The sequence below is a fragment of the Sander vitreus genome, chromosome 2 (assembly GCF_031162955.1).
Source record: "Sander vitreus isolate 19-12246 chromosome 2, sanVit1, whole genome shotgun sequence".
NCBI lineage: Eukaryota > Metazoa > Chordata > Actinopteri > Perciformes > Percidae > Sander > Sander vitreus.
The window spans coordinates 35,433,064-35,455,199 of record NC_135856.1 but is presented as its reverse complement, the minus strand read 5'-3'; the positions used below and the strand labels follow the sequence as shown (position 1 = coordinate 35,455,199).

General features: G+C 42.1%; 1 protein-coding gene across 1 annotated transcript in view; it reads left to right on the top strand.

Annotated features, from left to right (window-relative positions):
- The window catches only part of patl1 (PAT1 homolog 1, processing body mRNA decay factor), a 40,868-nt gene that overhangs the window by 4,418 nt on the left and 14,314 nt on the right, over window positions 1–22,136 (top strand). Inside the window, exons 3-11 of the mRNA XM_078267098.1 lie at window positions 7,769–7,987; window positions 8,471–8,725; window positions 12,319–12,407; window positions 14,215–14,295; window positions 14,589–14,789; window positions 15,339–15,440; window positions 15,665–15,751; window positions 16,137–16,354; window positions 18,024–18,168. Of these exons, the coding sequence (XP_078123224.1) occupies window positions 7,769–7,987; window positions 8,471–8,725; window positions 12,319–12,407; window positions 14,215–14,295; window positions 14,589–14,789; window positions 15,339–15,440; window positions 15,665–15,751; window positions 16,137–16,354; window positions 18,024–18,168 (1,397 nt within the window). The remainder of the gene's footprint in view (window positions 1–7,768; window positions 7,988–8,470; window positions 8,726–12,318; window positions 12,408–14,214; window positions 14,296–14,588; window positions 14,790–15,338; window positions 15,441–15,664; window positions 15,752–16,136; window positions 16,355–18,023; window positions 18,169–22,136) is intronic.

The following is a 22,136-nucleotide window of genomic DNA, read 5'->3' as shown; positions in this document are numbered from 1 at the left end:
ACGGGGGGGAGCGGTGGAGACAGAGCAACGCTGCCCTTGGCGTTGCGCACCGCTGGGAATTGCTGCCAAGCGCTGCGTTTGAAGCTCATATTATTTCAACTCTGACCTTGTCGCCGCAGATTTTTCAAGCCGCAACTAAAACCCGAAGCAACAGCGTGTACCTGCGCCACAGTTTGTCTCTGTGCTCTGCACCCTACCTCGTAGTTTTACCTCTGATCATGTGTAGGCGGTTTCACAGCGTCAGTAAAACTGTATTTAACAATATGAAGGTTAAACTGCAATTAATCTCCTTTTCACATGCATGCCGAACCGTGGGACTGGTCTGTTACACCACTACTGTATATTCGGTGTACTGATCAGTAGAAAATGTATTTTAAAACCGAAAACATTACACATTTTGTATTTTTAACACGTGTTATAATATGTATTATTGTAAAAAATGTGCTACAATTATCACTGTGCACCAACAGTAATAGCAGTTACCTTATGTAAGTCACTCGATTAGCTGACTGGAGTGAATTCTCCAAAGGTCTGTCTGGATTTAGTGGGACATTTGTTGTATAATGACAATAAATGAACCTTGAACCATTTACATTTTAAAGCATAACTTATTACATAATTATTAAATAAATACAGTTTGAAGCAGAAATAATCAAAAACCTAGTATAGGCTACTTGTTCGAGTCAAATAAATGAAATCCCTCTTTTTGTAAATGTCTCCTCGTATTCCTTTTTTATGAAAGGAAAAACACATTTGATTTTCATTGCGCCCCTAAAATTCTTTATGCGCTCCTAAATTTTTCTACTTAGTAGCAAATGTTGTCTTTGGGAAAAAAGTTAGCGTTGACCCCTGACAGTTGCAGATCAAATATAACCTTTACTTAGGCAATGCAAGTTGAGCATGAACAAATGATTTGTCTTTTGCCTTTGCGTGTTTACGTTTATTGCAATCAGTTTATAAAACTTTTTAAAACGTAAAAACTTGTACTGTATATCTTAAATGTAAATGGACCACATTTAGCGTTTTTGTAGTCTTAACGACTACTTAAAGTGCTTTTAAATAGTAGTCACCATTCACACACACATTCAAACACTGGTGGCCGAGGCTGCTCATTCATTCACACTCCGATGGCGCAGCATCGGGAGCAATTCAGGGTTCAGTGTCTTGCCCAAGAACAATTCGAACATGGGACTGCAGGGCCAGCAATCAAACCAACAACCTTCCAAATGGTAGATGATGGTAGAAGCTCTACCAGCTGAGCCCCAGTCACCACTCTTATATTGTGTATATGTATCGTATAGGCTGTTGTTACAGTGACTAAGCTAACCTGGGCTCATAGAACAAAGAAACACAGCTACTAAAAGCTAACATAGCACGTAACATTAATTTATATTGTCTCCTCTCCCTGCGTGTTGTGTTTAATATGAGAGTGAGACCTAAGCTTGCCTGGTTGAGTGAATGTCTTTTCTACTTCTAAAGGGGTTGTGCTGTGTTTACTGACTCACCCAGCCGATGCTTTAGTTCGCGGTCGAAAGATGGCTGCTGGCCACTGTGTCTCCACCGTCGGGAGCCATCACCGACTGGGCCAGCCCCGCTCTTCGTGTTGTAGTTCAAGTTTTAAAAAGTTGTGTTGCGGGAATACAAGAAAACAGTATTTTCAGTAAGAAACTGTCTTTCTCTGTGGGTTTCTCCAGCAAGTGTGGCTCGTGGTTTCCGTGTCCACTTGAGGCTCTCCGCCTCTCCTTTCTTCTTCCGATGCAGCGTCACAAACTCCCCCTTTCATGTGTCAGGTGTCAGTACTAGGTATGCACCGATACAACAAAGACCAAGTACAAGCACTTACATTTTGGTAGTCGCCGATACCGAGCACCGATACAAGTATAATCTCTCTGGGGTCCGTGGGTGTTTTCAGACAAACTGATGATTTTGGCCTGCTCTGATATTGTTGTCAATTAAAACAAAGCAGTGTTTTCAAAGTACCATGCCTTTTTCTATTCAAAGCTTAGTGCCCGTGGGTTGGATATTTCCCTGAGCTAGTGTCAATAAAATAAATCATAATTCCTGATATCAAAATACTGATATTGAAGTTTAGAAAGAATGAAGAATGCAAAGTCCGATGACGTCATTCACATGCATATTAAGTAGCCATGTGGTTTTACTGCTCCAGCAGAGGATGGTTTGTTTACCCAGCAGCTAAGTTATGCTGGTTACACACCAACCAGACGGCCAATTGTCGGCAGAAAATGCAGTTGGACTGATCAGTCTCCCCGAGTTGGTAAAAGAAATGCCTCAGAACACACCGAAGAGACGAGACGTAATACGTCTCCATAACAGCAGGCGGCGCTAATCTGTATTGTCGCCCCAAAATGAAAACCAGCAGCTGATTGGACGCGTCACGTGGGTCTTATTTCTCCGGGAAATTCAAAGACAGACTGTCATGGCGGCTTGTTCAGAATATGATCTCATATTGTACTAAAATAGATCACCGAAACGTGTTTCTGAAAACATTTTAAGCGAGAAATAGGCCATGCAGTTGACAACGGCACGGAACACACCGAACAGACTCGAGTCACTGACCTCGCCAGGCTGTCCCAACGGACGATTATCGGGTCTGTGTGTCCTGGCCTTAAGGCGGACCAGAACAACTTCCGGTTCAACTTCTTCTCACCATCTTTTACTGTAATTGTTGGTTTATGGATAGAAAAGTACACATGCCCTGAGGTTCGTGAACGAAAAAACAAACAAGCAAGCAGACAAAGCACTACCTAACAGGGCTGTCACAATGGTGATGATTGTCTGTCTGTCTTCATATTTTGTGATATCACCCTTAAAAAAAATCCATAAACAATTTCACTCTGCAGTTTCGTCAACATAAATACATGTAGACAGCAGGTTAATCTAACAAGGGCATAAATTAATGGTAAAATAATAATCGGTCCCTGAGGCTTATAGCATTATGCTACGACAGAAAAACGCTCAAAAACAATCCTACACAGCCACTAGTTGTGGGTGGGTTAGGGTTTTTTAATACCTGCATTAATAACACTTTGTCTAGCCAAAATTATTTTGTCACTTTTCGATATTTTTTTAGTAGGCTTACCCTAATTCTTCAACCTGCAGATCACTAACAGTGGAACACTGGAACTTCATTTTACTACTAATAATATTAATGTAGCCTAATCTGCAGCTGTGCAGAAATACAGGGTTTAAACATAATGAATAGACATGCAGAAAATAATAATAATAATAAATTTTATTTATAGGCGCCTTTCTGGACAATCAAGGTCACCTTACAAGACAATAAAATGGTAATAATAGTAAAAACAAACCGAACATTACTAAGTACAGATGAGTGTGAAAAAAATGTGTTTTCAAACGGGTTTTGAAAAGGGAAAGCCAGGTAATGTTGCGAATGTCTGGTGGAAGGGAATTCCAGAGGCGAGGGGCTGAGATGCTGAAGGCTCTAAGTCCCGTGGTGGTCAAACGGGCAGGAGGTGTAGTGAGGTGAATAGATGAAGAGCTCCTGAGAGTACGGGTGGGTGTGTTGATATGAAGCAGGGGTGTGATCCGGCTTTTCCGACCTGAAAATGAAGCTCTCGTAAATCGTGCAAAATGTTTTTTTTTTGGGGGGGGACATAATGACCGGTCACTGCTGTCAACGTTTTTTGTGCCTCTGATTCATGTCTTCATATCACTCCGCAAGTGGTCCATTAATTTGTCACGATGTAACTTCATTCAAAGCAGAGCTCCACCAAACAGCCTGCAATCGTTGCGGAAGGTTATTTGAATAAGAATTTTGGACGTGCGAACTATCTTCTTAGCTGAAGCCGACAACGGGACAATATTTTTATTTTATGTTGGCAATGCAAGCTGAAGCGACGTAGCAGATGATGTTGAGAAGTTGCAGTGAGGAATATCACTTTCGGCAGTGCAGAGAGGTAGTGGCCCACACTAACTTAGTGTTGAGCCGGGAAACATGGCTAAAAGAGCTCTACAGCGAACAGATGCGCTGGGCGAGCCGTCAGTCGGTGGAAGCTAACAGAAGCTAGCTGGGGTAAACTGACAGCTAACCAACGCTACCAAGTGATCGGCGGAGACAGGGAGTACACGTATTTGAAAGAGTCCGGCAGTTGTGGCAGACGAAGGTCCATTCGGGAGTTTGGATGGAGAGTCCACTGAAGTCCACTGTGGTCTGAAGGGCTAATCCTCGTTAGATCACTAGCTAGCGGTAACCGTTAGTTGGGAGGTTGACAGCTAACATTAGCCAGCTGAAGCTAACAGTCGATCGATGGTGAGTAACGTACGTTACACAGGCTGGCAGCAGCACCGAGTCCAGAGTTGATAAGTGGGTGGGAGGGGGGTAGAAAGGTGTTGAGAATGACCAACACCTAATCTTACTTAGGGTACTTAATTTATTACGACCCAATCAGAGGTTACTTAAATTGGGACGTTCAGTCAAAATCAAGCACGTCACCTTCAAACACGGATCTCCGTTTGCAGGGTTCAGGCTGTACCGGACCCTCCCGGTGATCATGCTTCTCTGGCGGACCGGCTGCGCAGTGAGAAGCCGCTGCTGACGGCCGCAGAGCTCTGCCGGAACTCCGACTGCTGTCTGTCCACGCGGCCGTCTGACGGCATCAGTATTAAATTGAGACAGTTTCATTACCGGTTAAAAACGTCTCGTTATTGCGTTAAATAGTAGTCTAATTCGGTACAGTTGGTTTTAACGCCTGATGCGAAGTGTAGGCCTATAGGAGTACACATGACAACCCTGAACAAGCAGCTTCGCTCTGCTCCGTCTTTCTGCTGTGCCCCATTCACGTAGTAGTTTTCCACTATGTAGGTTAAACTCTGCAATTAATCCGCGGTTCACATGTATAAATGAACTGTGGTGGTCCATTACACTGTAGGCTATATTCAACATCAACATTTTTCAACTTGGGAGCAAAACATGCTCCTTGGGGGGGAAAAAAAGTTACCATAAAGCCCTGTTCATGCTCATTAAACATCAGGACTTTAGGGTCAAGTGTTGTCGTTTCCGGCCCATGTCCCGGATGTGAAAGCCCCCTTACTGGACTACTGAATATAATAATATTCCATTATATTTTGAATTGTTACCTGCCACCAGAATTCTGTGATTTCCTTGCAATAAATATTGACATTTTTACCATAAATTGGTGCCTAAAAATGTATCAGAATGCAGGAATCGAATTCTTTTACCCTCAAAACCCCAGACTCCCTCCCCCCCTGCTTTGTGTGTTCCTGCAAAGACAAATTCTGAGCAAGGAAAAATCTGAAGTATAATCACAAACAGCCATAAAAACATTTAAATTGCAGTTAGTTAAAACGGATGAAAAGATGGAGAACCAGACAGAGACAATATGTACAGTGTCACCAGAGAGAAACACGGACAATCGAACAGACGGTGACAACAAAGAACAACATACTGTAGAGAATGACCGTAACGGCATACAAACGGCATAAATAAAAATTTGTTATAAACGTGTGCTCTTTAAAAAGTAGAAAGCATTGTTTGCCAGTTACATTAATGTTTAAAAATCTGTTACATAAGGTACTGCTTATATTATTTCACCATCTTTACACAAATGTAATTCTTGAATGCACATGTCTGTGAGCATGATCGTGGTAATGTGGGCTGGTGTGGCTACAGTGCCAGGGTTGAATTTGTGTGTGTGTGTGTGTGTGTGTGTGTGTGTGTGGTAGTAAAGAGAGAGAATGGGAGAAGGAAGTTTGTGTGAGGTGGACCTGGTCACCACAGACCCAAATCTTCTCAGCTGTTGCTACTGTCATATGCTGCACTGTCTCTTCATGTGGAACATTATTTATATTATAACAAGGTAATGCAATATGTAATCAAGTGATGACTGATTAACAGTAATGTAAATGCTAAATGCCCTAATACCTGTTGATACTACAATAATGCAAAGTATAGGCTCTTAACCTTGCAGTTTTGCACATATCATGTAAGACTCAATTTCTCCATTTCTTTGCACAAAACTCTCCAGAAAGTGCCATTTAATGGTTTATTTTTTCAAAAAAATGTCACGGGGGGGGGCGGACCCCCGGAGAGCCCCCCCACATAACAAATCCCAATTTAACCCCTGCATACAATGTTCTATGCAAGTAATATTAATGATTACTTTCATTGAATTTGGGGGTGTTTCATTAAATTTTATAGCAATGGGGGGGGGGGGTGCTGTTGCAGCATCATGGGTACGGCGTACATTTCCTTTTTTTTGTCCTTTGCCAATCACACCTATGATGAAGGAGGTCAGTGAGATACCGAGGAGCGAGGAAAAAAAGCTGCACATCATTCCAATGTTGATTTACATTGGAATTAGGGGTGCAAGATATATCAACTCAATATTGTTATCGCAATATCAAGTTGCGCAATATTATATCGAGGGGTGCAAGATATATTGACTCAATATCATTATCACAATATATCAAAAGTGTCGCAATAAGTATGCAATATTTAATTGTTTTGTGGAGGGCTGTGTGGGCTTAGTTGTGTTTGATTTAGAGCTCGCTTGAAACGCTATAATCATGTTTCATTGGCCAGTTACCGTGCCACTTGCACATGTTAGTGCACGTCAGCGCACGGGTCCACTACGTGACAAACCCTATGAAGCGAACCACGGGTCCACTACGTGACAAACCCTGTGGAATGGTACACGGAAGTCACGGTTCGGTTCATACCTTGGGTCAGACATCACGGTTCGGTTCATACCTTGGGTCAGACATCACGGTTCGGTTCGGTACAATGGAGGGAAAAGCAAAACAAAAATGCAGAAGGCAATTTTTTTTATTGTGCATGTCTCAGGCTGTCCACTGAGCTAGCTGTAACAGCTTGAAGTGTATAAAGTAAGATGTAAACAGTAAGTACCTTGCATCATCTCCAGACTCCATCTTGAACTTGTAAACAAAATAAGACAACCGGCTAGTAGTGGGACCTCAACATGTAGGCAGAGCTCGGGAGCTTCAGAGCTAAGGGCAGGGTTACAGATTAGGTGTCCCTAAAGAACCATGTGTCTAACAGTAGTTCCGCATTACATTAATTAATTTGCAGGCAAGTTTTATTTGTTTTTATACCGTTTATTCTCCGTGTAAATTCATGTACCGAACCGAGACGCCCGTTTCGGTTCAATACGAATACATGTACCGTTCCACCCCTAGAACGTACCATAGGACGTGTGTGCATATTTCAACAGAGTGACAACAGAGTTGTGTCCTGTTCTCTTTATATATTTTATACTGTACAACCAGTAAAACATGTCCTGTTCTGTAGACATGGTCCTTATTTATTTATTCATGTTGGACCAGTCCAATATGACCATCCGTTGAAATAAACCTTGTGTTGTAAGAAAACTTGTTTAATTTGTTATGAATCTATTTTGATGCGTTTTCCCATAACTTTTGTAATTTTACATATGTTTAAGAATATAAAAATTAATATCTTTCGCAATATTCAGAATCAATATCGCAATATCACATTTTGTCAATATCGTGCAACCCTAAGTTGAATGTCAACGTTATGAATGAAGCTTCAAACTATTCGGTACAGCCCTATTTGTCACCTTTTTATAAACGCAGTACTGAGGTTGTGAAATCACCTTTTGAGACAATTTGTCATAGTTATAAGCCAAAAAAAAACTACTGTCTCTAGAACTATACGTAAAATCTCGGCACGGATGATTCATCACCATCAAACAAACAACCACTCTGTCTGCCTTCTCTCCTCTTCCAGATGACGACTGGCAGGAGGAACACAAACGCCTCGCTCAGCTCGATGAGAGGGACGGGCTAGGACTGGGGTTAGGAGGGGAGATGGGAGGAGAATCAAATTCAGGAGGAGCTGAGGACTCATCCTCCACCCATCTTCCTTCCTCTACGGGCCATCTCCCCCAACCATCTTCCATCCCTTCACTCAAATTCTCCTCGTCTTCCTCTGGACCCCCTCCACCAGGTCAGTGATGTAATTAGAGGAATGCTGCTAGCAGCAAAATCTTTTTTTAAAGATATTTTTGGGGCTGTTCCCTTTATTTGATAGTGACAGTGGATAGACAGGAAAAGGGGGATGACATGCAGCAAAAGGCCGTAGGTCGGATTCGAACATGTGCCGCTGCAAAGGACTCAGCCTACATGGGACACACACTGTACTGGGTGAGCTAGAGGTCGCTCCCTAGCATCGAAATCTGACTCGACTCAGGAATCCTGTTCATTTCTCTGTGAGATTGCAGTGTTCCTTACTTTACTGGTGATTTTCAGGTTTTCGGGTCGTCTATATTACTTCATTAACTTTTTAGAGTTTAAAATTAGGGCTGGCAAGAGGCCAAATTGATTGGATAACTGAACAGTATTGCTGGTCACGTATTTTTCTTGACTTTTAAGATATAATGGAAAGAAATGCACCTGGATGGAAAAATTCTATGTAAAACGGTCTTTTCAGATGTGGAGGATCGAGGAGGGGAAGGCGACTTGGCTGAGTCCCTGGCCAGACTCATCCTGGAGGCTGACCCGGCCATTGCTGGGGTCGGGGCAGCTGAGAGACCTGGTCCATCCCCCAGCTCTTCAGGATCCAGCCTGTCTGCTCTGCAGGGCCTAGACCTACCCAGAGTCCTGCCCTCCATCCTGCATCCCACTCAACCACACCAGCATCCCCATCACCTGCAGCACCAGCTTCCTCCTGGCCCCTCTACCTCAGGTGAGAATTACTGCAGTAATTATTTTTCTATTAGTGATATCAATTACCGATTAGAAAGCCAACTTAACCATTGTCCGTTACCAGCCTTCTCACGTAACTAATGATGATGTGAAAATTGACATGAGTATTTTCCAAGTTAGTAGGAGGCTTTTATCTGCATTCTAATTACAAATAACCATTACAGTTTTCAGTTTGTGCAATATGATGGTGCAAGTGAAACAAGTCATCAGCTTCTGTCTATAGGCTTGGTCAGTCTAAGTAAAACAATCTTACCCATATGGGGTGTGAAAGTAGGCAAATTGTGCTTGTCATTACTAGGGTTGAACAGATCACATTCAAACCGACATTGCAATGTAACAAAGTAATTTTCAAATTGCAAAAGCTGCTTAAGGCTTCACAATCTAAACAACCAGAGGGTCAGAAACACCTGGGGTCTCATTTATAAAACTGTGCGTAGGATCCTTACTAAAACCGTGCGTATGCACATCTACAAGCAATGTTCCCTTTATAAATCACAGATTACCCACAAATGTGCGTACGTGAATCAGCCTCTTATCCCGCCCTGTACACGCCCATTTAAAACCATAAATGGTCAATGCAAAGCACCTCATGAATGCTGATCAGTATGTTAATGACCCTGGCAGTTGTTCTTTCATTATGCCGAATCATGCCGAATCTTGACCACTGGCGGGGAAAAAGCAAAAAATTTCTTAGACACTGGTGAATTTCTGCAAATTGTTGTCAACAGTTGATGGAGATTTGTGGGATGCACATCCAGGGCACAAAGCTCCCATTCCACCACATCCAAAAGATGTTCTATTGGGTTGAGATCTGGTGACGGTGGGGGCCATTTTAGTACACTGAACTCATTGTCATGTTCAAGAAACCAATTTGAAATGATTCGAGCTTTGTGACATGGTGCATTATCCTGCTGGAAGTAGCCATCAGAGGATGGGTACATGGTGGTTATAAAGGGATGGACATGCTCAGAAACAATGCTCAGGTAGGCTGTGGCATTTAAACGATGCCCAATTGGTACTAAGGGGCCTAAAATGTGCCGAGAAAACATTCCCCACACCATTACACCACCACCACCAGCCTGCACAGGCACGACGGATCCATGTTCTCATTCTGTTTACGCCAAATTCTGACTCTACCATCTGAATGTCTCAACAGAAATTGAGACTCATCAGACCAGGCAACATTTTTCCAGTCTTCAACTGTCCAATTTTGGCGAGCTTGTAAATTGTAGCCTCATTTTCCTGTTTTTAGTGGAGATGAGTGGTACCCGGTGGGGTCTTCTGCTGGTGTAGCCCATCCGCCTCAAGGTTATTCGTGTTGGGCTTCACAAATGCTTTGCTGCATACCTCGGTTGTAACGAGTGGTTATTTGAGTCAAAGTTGATCTTCGATCAGCTTGAATCAGTCGGCCCATTCTCCTCTGACCTCTAGCATCAACAAGGCATTTTCGTTTTGTGCGTATGCCCCGTTTATAAACGCCCTCCTGGGCATCACGTGCAAAAACGCTGCCTTAGGCTCCATGTGACACATATGAAAGAGAGCAGATGAAAACTACAACAAAACTGTTGTTTTTTTCCCAACCTGTTTATCCCTACACACAAATTTACAAGGCCCTTTTTGGTGGACGAGGCCGATGTGCCATATTTTAAAACTGCCTATGACCACACAGTACAAGTCCTGCATTCAAGTGTTTAAAGTAAAAGGAGAGGCATGAATAATGCATCATATTTTAATTGTGATATTTTGTGATTTTAATTGTCAGTCAGGTAAATGTAGTAGTAGTAGTAGTAGTAGATGTTTTCCTCTGAAGTAGAATTACACAGTAAGTCAGTAGTATACAGTTCAGTTGCATATTAAGTGGTTTGGGTGCCTTCTGTAAGTTATTTCGGGGTACAATGGTTCTGGAAAAGGCTGCAAACAGCAATGTAGGAGCCCAAGCAATCGACCCCTTTCCAACAGTCATGTTTTGAACGGGCACTGCACTAGTTACTTGAAAAAAATCAATAACAACGAAGCATTCAAATACAGATTTGGACGCCAATTACCTCTAATTGTCTCTTAAATTGTTGCCCATTCAAAGATTCCTCACACTCCGTGAATACAACAATTCACCATAGGGCTAGGCTAGTGCCTGTTTGAAGTGCGTCCTGTCTGAAGCCGGAAGAAACCAGAGGTTTAATTGCACTTTAGAATATAGTTTATTAACACATAAAATAAAAAAAACATGCCTTTACAATATTCAATAAACAATGTTTTTGTTGAGGACTCGCATGATTACACATTCACATTATGAGATGCCCCACTGGTCAACAGAGCAGTAGTGCCCTCTACTGGCAAAAGAACATATAGCCTTGCTTTCCTCGTACAGTCATCTTAAGGCCCAGACACACAGAGCCGACGGCCAAACGTCGGCAGAAAAGGCAGTTGGGCTCATCAGTCTACCCAAATAAAAAAAAATGCCAAGGAACACACCAAAGCGACGAGACGTAATACGTCTCCATAACAGCAGGCGGCGCTAATCTGTATTGTCGCCCCAAAATGAAAACCGGCAGCTGATTGGACGAACGCGTCACGTGGGTCTTGTTTCTCTGGAAGTTCAAAGACAGACTGTCACGATCTCATGTTGTACTAAAATAGTTCACCGAAACGTGTTTCTGAAAACATTTGAAGCGAGAAATAGGCTGTGCAGTTGCTGAATCTGTCTTCATTTCAGATCGGAAAGGTCAGTTTAAAAGGTCAGTTTAGCTAAGAATACATTTTCTGTTTTGTCACAATGTGATTAATGTTACATTGCTACAAATTTACCGTCAGACACAACGGCTATTTTCAGCTACCGTATTTTCCGGACTATAAGTCGCACTTTTTTTCATACTTTGGCTAGTCCTGCGACTTATAGTCAGGTGCGACTTATATATCAAAATATATATAATTTAACATGTTTTAAATGTTATTTCATGCTGAAAACATTACCATCTACAGCCGCAAGAGGCGCTCTAGGCTTGTGACAACTATATGCTGCTCCTAAAGACAACTGAGAAAGAGAAAAGAAACTGCAGGCGACTGCAGGTAGTAAAATACGCAGCCGAAAACGGTAATCGAGCAGCAGAACGAAAGTTTGGAGTGAGAGAGAAACTTGTGAGGGACTGGCGAAAAGGTTAGTCTTACTGCAATGAAGAAAACAAAGAAAGCTAGTCGCGCGCTGAAATCCAGATGGCCAGAGCTGGAGGAACTAGTCCACAGATGGGTGCTTGAACAACGTGCTGCTGGGAGAGGCTCGTCAACAGTGCAGTTACGTTAACATACTGGACACCTACCGTATTCAGCCCCTTGTTCTGTGTGCTATTAATAACTTGCCTTTCCAGATTAAATGTCTGATCTTGGTCTCTCTTAAATAAATACGACTTATAGTCCAGTGCGACTTATATATGTTTTTTTTCCTCTTCATGACGCATTTTTTGACTAATGCGACTTGTACTCCGGAGCGACTTATAGTCCGGAAAATACGGTACTTTGTGACAATGTGGTTCACCCTGCTGTATTTGCCCTGTTTAATTTAAATCTCTACTACTCCAGGCCTTCCTCCTGGCCCTTCTCCCTCGTCTTTGCTCAGCTACCAACAGCAGCAGCACTTGCTACGCAGAGGGACTGCTCCTATGGCCCAGGTTAGTTTTTTAACTGTGACTGTGTGTATTATTCTGTAGTATTTTTAAAGCCTGCAAACTAGTTGGATGAATGCAATCCCCCTGTATTTATTCCCAATATGTCGGCTTGTGCAAAGGGACAATTTAAAGAGAAAAAACTTGGTATTACAGTGGGGCAAAAAAGTATTTAGTCAGCCACCAATTGTGCAAGTTCTCCCACTTAAAAGATGAGAGAGGCCTGTAATTTTCATCATAGGTACACTTCAACTATGAGAGACAAAATGAGAAACAAAAATCCAGAAAATCACATTGTAGGATTTTTAATGAATTTATTTGCAAATTATGGTGGAAAATAAGTATTTGGTCAATAACAAAAGTTCATCTCAATACTTTGTTATATACCCTTTGTTGGCAATGACAGAGGTCAAACGTTTTCTGTAAGTCTTCACAAGGTTTTCACACACTGTTGCTGGTATTTTGGCCCATTCCTCCATGCAGATCTCCCCTAGAGCAGTGATGTTTTGGGGCTGTCGCTGGGCAACAGACTTTCAACTCCCTCCAAAGATTTTCTATGGGGTTGAGATCTGGAGACTGGCTAGACCACTCCAGGACCTTGAAATGCTTCTTACGAAGCCATTCCTTCGTTGCCCAGGCGGTGTGTTTGGGATCATTGTCATGCTGAAAGACCCAGCCATGTTTCATCTTCAATGCCCTTGCTGATGGAAGGAGGTTTTCATTCAAAATCTCACGATACATGGCCCCATTCATTCTTTTCTTTATATGGATCAGTCGTCCTGGTCCCTTTGCAGAAAAACAGCCCCAAAGCATGATGTTTCCACCCCCATGCTTCACAGTAGGTATGGTGTTCTTTGGATGCAACTCAGCATTCTTTCCCCTCCAAACACGACAAAAGTTCTATTTTGGTTTCATCTGACCATATGACATTCTCCCAATCCTCTTCTGGATCATCCAAATGCTCTCTAGCAAACTCCAGACAGGCCTGGACATGTACTTGCTTAAGCAGGGGGACACATCTGGCACTGCAGGATTTGAGTCCCTGGCGGCGTAGTGTGTTACTGAGGTAGCCTTTGTTACTTTGGTCCCAGCTCTCTGCAGGTCATTCACTAGGTCCCCCCGTGTGGTTCTGGGATTTTTGCTCACCGTTCTTGTGATCATTTTGACCCCACGGGGTGAGATCTTGCGTGGAGCCCCGGATCGAGGGTGATTATTAGTGGTCTTGTATGTCTTCCATTTTTTTATAATTGCTCCCACTGTTGATTTCTTCACACCAAGCTGCTTACCTATTGAAGATTCAGTCTTCCCAGCCTGGTGCAGGTCTACAATTTTGTTTCTGGTGTTCTTTGACAGCTCTTTGGTCATGGCCATAGTGGAGTTTGGAGTGTGACTGTTTGAGGTTGTGGACAGGTGTCCTTTATACTGATAACAAGTTCAAACAGGTGCCATTTACAGGTAACGAGTGGAGGACAGAGGAGCCTCTTAAAGAAGAAGTTACAGGTCTGTGAGAGCCAGAAATCTTGCTTGTTTGTAGGTTCCCAAATACTTATTTTCCCGAGGAATTTTTAAATAAATTCATTAAAAATCCTACAATGTGATTTTCTGGATTTTTGTTTCTCATTTTGTCTCTCATAGTTGAAGTGTACCTATGATGAAAATTACAGGCCTCTCATCTTTTTAAGTGGGAGAACTTGCGCAATTGGTGGCTGACTAAATACTTTTTTTCCAACCCCACTGTATCTTTATTTAAACTTTGTGTAGGATATTTTTGTTTCAGGACCTTTTAAAGTTAAATGTTTCTCATTATCTCTAGATGAACTCTCACAGTATCTGGGAGAACAGTATGGGGTTTGGGCCGGTCAGTGTCACCCCCGGACTGGTTACACATATGGAGGTAAGGGACACTCGCTCTTCTCCTTCTTCAAACCACTGGGCATCCATATCTAGTTGAACAGCATGGCAACATGCAGATGTAAATGGGACTGTATTTATATGGCGTTTTTTGAGTCTTAACTACTACTCATAGTGCTTTTACATATTACTGGCACCGTTCACTTACACATACACTGGGGCCGAGGCTGCCATACAAGGTGCCACCTGCTTATCTTATTGAAAGGGCTTGACCAAGCTGTTGATTCATCATCTGTATTTTTCTAATATGTTATTTACCCTCTTTTTCCTTTTCAGGATAGTCCACTAATGTCTATAATCAAGGAGGTGGGCCTTCCTAAACGACCTCCTCAAAGTAGAAATGATGAAGGACGGGATTTGTCAGAAAGGGTTCCACCTCCACGCTCTTCTTCCCCTGTGATTGGCTCCCCTCCGGTGAGGGCAGTGCCTATTGGGACCCCGCCCAAACAGCCTATGAGCCATGCCCTGAATCATCAGGTGAATAAGAGACAACTCTTCTCGTCATTCTACTGTGCTTCCTTACTGATATTTTGTCACCATCATTCCCCCCTTTTCACGATTAAGGTGGTTGGTAATGGTGTTTTTCCATTGGCACTTTTGGCTGCACCCAGTGCATTACCATTTTAAACCGTAGATTGTATTAAAGCTGACACAAATGCTTTGAAGCTTTGCTCGTTCAGTATTTGAGTTCTTTGTTCTTTTCCTTTTTATATATGCATTACCACAGAAAATCCAGTAGCCCATGAAATAAGGAATAGTAATCCCACATTATTTAGTTATGCATCAAAATTAATTATAACTAGTTCTCATCCAAATTAATTATAACTAGTTCTCAGACGTGTGTGTGTGTGTGTGCGTGCGCTTACTAAAGTCAAAGAGATATATGGTATCTAGTTGGTCAGTTATTAGTTGTAGTAGTTACCATGCTGCATCATATTGTGATATTACTTAACATGTTGTTTGCTTTGTTTCTGTTAACCCTGTCTGTGTGTGTGTGTGTGTGTGTGTGTGTGTGTGTGTGTGTAGATCCACCACCCCACGGCGGTTCATGTGAGAGCCCCAGTCCAACACAGATACCCTCCTCCTTTTCCTGAGCGTGTGTCACCCAACACCCTACTCAATATAGCTGTGAGTTTTCCTCTCCTCCATCCTTCCCTCTGGTTTTTCAGCTTTGTATGAACATTCAATCAAAGAGTGTCAGTGTTTCCCCTACCATTTTTTTTTTTTTTTTGGGGGGGGGGGGACAATTTTCACATTTCATTTTATTTTAAGAAATAAAGACGAGAGAGACAAACCAACCTCCATTTTCATTACTCCAGAGTATGAAGTTTCTATGTGCTGTTTTTGTTCAGAACTCTCCGCTGTGTCGCGGTCCGTTCCCTCCTGGAGTTGGTCCTGTCCTGTCACAGATTCAACGGGCTCAGCTGCTCAACTCTCAGGTTGGTACAGCAGATGGTCTTTTTAGATTGCTGCAGAAACAGGTAACTTGCTGTTTCGTAGATATGCATTACAACTCTGGTAATGGGTAATATCTTGAAAATAAGATGGTCTAACTGTAATGAAGCTTTGAGAAATGTGGTTGCTATCAAATGTAATAAAATGTACAACCGCTCATGTGGCGTATTGTGCATGCGGGATCGCACGCACACACACACACACACACACACACACACACACACACACACACACACACACACAGGTAAGGAAACTGCTTTTCAGATGATTAATACTGACACAGCAGCTCCAATTCTTAAATAGTTTCTTATAAATGAAATGAATCATTTTCACTAGGTAATTTCCCCCCCCCCTTTCCTCTCTTCCCAGGTGGCTGGTTTTCCTCATGGTGGTCCAGCGCCTCCTTTGTTACCAGGTGGTGGTTTTAGGCCGTTCTTCGGGGGCCCTCCTCCTCCACTTGGTCATAGAATGGGTCCGCCACCCCCTCATGGCCCCCCCAATCACACGCCACCTATCCGGCACAACACCACACACCTTCACCCCCAGCACCGCCGCATGCTCACCCAACGCATGCAGAACCGGGGAGGGTAAGCAAGTGTGCATATGAACAATGAGGTTCTAAGAGCTGCAAGGTTACACAGTACTGCGGTCCTGGATCACTAATGCCTAGTTCACACTACATGACTTTAGCCCTGAGTTTTTACTTGCCAGTTTTTGGAGCTCCCTGACAAAAGCCCTAGATCAGACGCAAATTGCCGTTGGCTCAACGCTCGCAAATCGGCGCTCGAGCACTTTGTATGTACTGTTCAAAGAAGCAAACCAAGGAGGCTCGCTGATGCCTAGCAGACACATTCCAGATATTTAGCAGGCTATACATCTGGACCTGTTGGGGGTGTCTGCCGGCTACAGCCAATGAGAGCAAAAGACATGGGTTGTGGGGGAACAACAGGAACTTAACCGTATGTGTTGTATTTGCAGCACGGGTCAGAGTTGTTGTTGCACCTAGAGGCTATAAATAGATAAGGCTTTCACGGTATTGATTTGTTACGCACCACACAAATTTGTGAAGGCATTTTATCTGCCACAGAATTGCAACAACCCTAAGTAATACTTTTAATAATGCCGTCCCACAAGTCCTTGCAGCAGCAAAATTTAAAGCAACGCATCACTATTTTGCTGTTCATATTCAGAATATTAAGGTGCCGGCAGCCGTAATCCTGTACGCACCGTGCGTACATGTCATTTTCTGTGAGACATTGCAACCCATCTAATAATAATGATAATGTAGCCTACTTTATGGCACTGTTTGATTGGTTAAATAAACCGGTTAATGCGAGATTTTTACTCTCGTGCCCGATGCATAAAATTACAGTGAGCATGTGTTTACAGAACTGTGAATGAATGGATCGCTGAATCCAAAGTTATACAGCACGCTGAATATTGGATTATTTTTAGCCCAGAGCAGCATCTGAAACAAGTTCACCTGTTCGCCCCTCATGGCTTTTTCAATATAGGCTATATATGTTTTTTTAAAAGTCACTACAGATATGACGACATTCGCCACCCATATGCAGAGGTTCAGTCCTTGACGCAGTGGCTTACCTGCCGCCATTTGCTGCATGTCTTCCCCCTCTTGCTCCCATTTTTCCTGTCTACAACTGTCCTGTCTATAAAGGCTAAAATGGCCCAAAAAAAAGATGTACTTTAATGATGAGAGAGGATGTTTTCAGTAACGATATAGGAGGTAATTGTTTTTGACTTTTCGACCACAGCCCATGGCTTTATTTTAGACGTTGGACAGAAAACCTCCTGTAAGGGCTACAAAGGCACCACCTTGACGGCCGGAGTGTTAGCTTTTAGCTGCAAAAAACGGTATGTCTCTAGCTCTTATTGCTATAAAATGATTAAAATATGAATAAGAGATGCCGTTTTTTCCGTGTATACGATATTCTAGGTCTCTTAACGTAAGTATCCAGATGCACGTTTTGTAGTGCATCTTTTGAACGTTTTAGTTTCACCATCAATAACGTCTACCATCGCATAATTACGTCATAGCCAAGTGCAGTCGGATTTGCATGTTTCACGGTTGTCTTTTCCTGAGTCCTCATGAATTCTCCTTTTACATCTTTCCTCGGCATCCGTCTGTTACTTTTTCCATCAAGGTTGAGGAAAAGTGGTTAGAAAAAATACATGAGGTCATTTTTTTGACTATTTAACCGCAGCCCATGTCATCTTTGTCTTTTAACCTCCCTTTAGGGACCGTGGCAGGACTGGATTGGACCGGCGCAGCAGGGACCCCTACAGTAACCTTATGACTCAAAAAGAGAAGGAATGGGTAACCAAGATCCAGATGATGCAGCTGCAAAGTACTGACCCTTACCTGGATGACTACTACTATCAGGTTGGTTTTTATATACATTGGCTTCAGAAAGTATTCAGACCTCCATACTGTTTGCACACTTTGTATTGTAGATGTAATTTTAAATAGATAAAATTTCCATTTTTGCCTGTCAAGCTACTCTCAATAACCATGATGACAAAGTTCAAACATGTTTTAGGAATGTATTAAAAATCAAAAAACTTAAACGTACAATATGTAACTTTCTGTCGCTAGGGGTCTCTCAACCAAAACAATGGATGGTAAACACGGACTTTTGATGACGTTGGGAAGTTGCGTGGAATTATGGGAGTTGATTAGAATGCATCTGTTCACGGACGAGTTTACCCATTCGAGGTTATTCATGTTACGTTTAGTAACATTTATTCATGTCATTCTAATAAAATAGCTGCATTTTCCCCAACATAATTACGTTTTTCTTGATTTGATTTATATTGGTAGCTGACCAGTTAGCTAGTGAGCCGGCAAGTTAACATTAGCCAGCAGCTAAAACACAAAATATTTCACGTCAATGTCACCTTTTGGATGGTTTCAACACCGGGCGGACGGGGTTTGTTGTAGCTAGCTACTCAACAAGGCTGAGAGACGGGTGTAGATGGGTATTGCTGGGGGAATCTCCGGGAAGGGACGGCATGGACGTTCGATGGCCGTTGTGCAGCAGCAGAACATCTCCCAGCTGCCCGGAATGATCTCCCCTTCACTTTTCTGTAATCTTAACTTTTCGTTTTGGTGCTTAACCCACCTTTTGTTGGGTTAATTTAGCTTACCGTAAAGACAGCTAAACGTGAAGGGGGGAGATTTTCGGCACGGACACCGGTAGAGCTAACGGAGACGTAGCTAACGTTGAATGGCTGCTGTTGTGACTCTGGTGCCTGGGTCTGATATGGTCGGTTTCCCAACACTTCATTAAACTGCCGTTAGCGTCGTAAGCACCAGGCACTGGCGGTAAGTGCTGGCCGGGTGGATTGCTGTAATGAAATTGGCTGGCTGCTAGCTGACTGGGGGCTAACGGTAACTAGCTAGCTATATGTCCCGGGGCTGTTATCAGCTGTCATCTAGAGCTGTCAATCTTCCTCTATAATACCATTCAAATTCCATTTATTTTTTTTAATATTCAAATATTTAATGCTCAATGGCAGCCTGTAAAATAATATGTATGTACTACTCAGGCTTATGCATTGTCGATGGCATTACAAGCATGTGGTTGTTGTTACATGTTCCGTCCACTAGAGGGGCTTCTAACATTAGCCTGGCCTTGAGGGGACCTGCACGCAACTTTGTTTACATTCATTTTCCACCATGCACACAGCGACACATATCAACAGAGAACTCTGTAATGTAACATTATGTAACAAGTGTAGTGAAGCGGCTCTGTTGTTAAGGCTAACGGTGCTCGGTTAGCACAATGACATCATGTTAGAAAGCACAGCCGAAACGTTTTGTCATAAACTAGCTAGGTACGTAACAAACGATGCTAACGGCATTAATAACTAAGCCAGACGGTGCTGTCACTACTGTTTTAGTGATTTATAAGCAACCGGTTTCTTGCAGATTGTCACGTTACTGAGAATACAGCTATTAAAAGGCAATATATGAAGTAGAAGCTAACTCTGACAGCTGTAGGGCATCTAACATTACCTTTAGTTGTTTTCATGAAGCTCCCAGCTACGCTAATGTTACTATACCTCGCGACGCAGTTAGAAAACAAGAAAGAGCTAACTAATGTTAACGTAAGCACTTTGGCTCGGTGGAAGTCGATTTTTAAAGTAATGTTAACTATTTCCCATCCTTCTTACGATTTCCAGCCTCAGCCTGTCACTCTCCCTTGTACTAACGTTACTCGGTACGTAACGATAGCTCCGTAATGTTGTACTAACGTTATTAGACCTCACAATGCCTTGTATTTCTCGCTCCCGCTAAGTTATTGTTCATAAGACGTGAAATGAGTGACACATGCGGGTAGGCCAAGGCGAGAAGAGGGAGATTAGTTAAGGTTAGCCAACATATTTATAAAAAAAGTCACATTCATAGTAATTTCAGCATTCGAATAGTATTGATTTTTTTTTTTTTACTATTCGAATTATATTCGAATTTCGGCATTCGTTCCAACAGCCCTACTGTCATCCCGACTGAGTCTCTCTGCGCCGGGGGAGTGAGGCAGACAGACCAGGGTGTGCTAGCTGGCTAAATTAGCATTAGATTAATCGTCTATCTATACAGTTAACGTTAATAGTGAACTTATTCGTGGGTTAGCCCAGTGCTGTTAACCGTGGTCAAAACAATCATACTAAAAATAACATTTTGCTGGATGATAAATTGTCCCAGAAATTATTGCGATAAACGATAATATAATGATAATGGCATAATAATGCAGGTACACCTTTTCAAAGATCAATACATTTTTATTTCTAAAGAATATTTAACACTGGAACTGGAAGACATTTTAAATATCCACAATATGTCTTTGATCTCCTTTAGTATGTTGTCTTTCACGCTGTTATACAGTTGTGGAATTGCCGTTTGTGACACGTATGTTCTCCCAGGCAATTCATAGCCTACTGGTTGTCAAATGTTTGCAGCATTCCTCGAGTGTTTGTGTGATAGACTACAGACTCTGTACTACATTTAACAATTATTTAACACTAAATATTAAATTTAAATATATAATTAATAAATGAAATATATTTATATGGCTATCTGCCACATGGCGAGTAAATATTTGTACCAAAATAGTTCTGTATAGTTCGACGCCGAGTAACACGGCGGATATTGCTCATATACTTTTTTTATTTATTTTTTTGGCGGCGCCTTAACCGCAAAGTGCTGCGGGAAACCCTGCTCCGTCTCTCTCTCTCCGCCTGGAGTCCCGCCTACACAAAGACCATGCGACTGACAAGAGGGTTCACTCCTCGTTACGCTAAGGCAGTGTTTCTCAAATGGGGGTACGGGTACCCTTAGGGGTACTTTGGAGGACTGCAGGGGGTACGTGAGATATTTAACAAATTGTTTGGCTGTTGTTTGAAGGTTTTTTTCGACTATTTTCAACCTATTCTTGCCTTTGGCTACTGCCTTCCTTCTTTCTACCATCTTTTTTCAAAGGTTTTGTCTTTTTTTTTTTTTTTTACAGTTTTTGTCTCCTTTTCTCATTAGCATTTAAATGTTTTTTTCAGTTGCAAGGCTGTTGTTTAGTAAATCTATCGCTGACAGCGCTGTATTGTTCCTCTTTATGTAGACCTTTTTTCTACCAAAAATGATTAGCGCTGGTCAGGGGGTACTTGGCTTAAAGAAACCATTCAAAAGGGGTACATTATTGAAAAAAGTTTGAGGACCACAAACAAGCATGCAAATGGAAATTATCGCGGCCTGAAAAATTATCTAGCTCATTTTTTTTTAATCGTGCGATTAATTGATGTATTGACTATCATGACAGGCCTATTTATGAGCGTGTTGAACGATGTTGTAAACTCATAATGTTACCCACCAAGCATTAGCATTAACATTGGCTACTTGTCAACCAGCACATTGTACGTTAGCTGGATCGATATTGAAATGTATTAATGAATAAGGTTGTATTACTGTGTTAAAAAGTGGCATGTAATTAATAACAAAATGATGCTGTGTGGCAGAAAAAGCTGTATTACGGTTACAAGTATTTTTTTCTGTGACATTGTATGATTTACAATTACTACTGAACGTATCGTCTGGGTGGCTGTGTTTTGACGGGAGTTAGGAGTAACTAGAGGGTGAAGGGTTATATGACACCACTGACAGGCGACTAAAGGAAACCACCTATGTCTGAAAATAAAATAACAGATTTCTCTGGGTTTGAAATTTGGTGGAGACATTTGGGATAGTGTAAGAACACAACTCATTAAAATATATAACATAGTTATGGTCATTTTTAGACATTTTAATGCAGAAATGTTACATATTGTACCTTTTAAATCTCTACATAAGTATTCCGAGCTTTT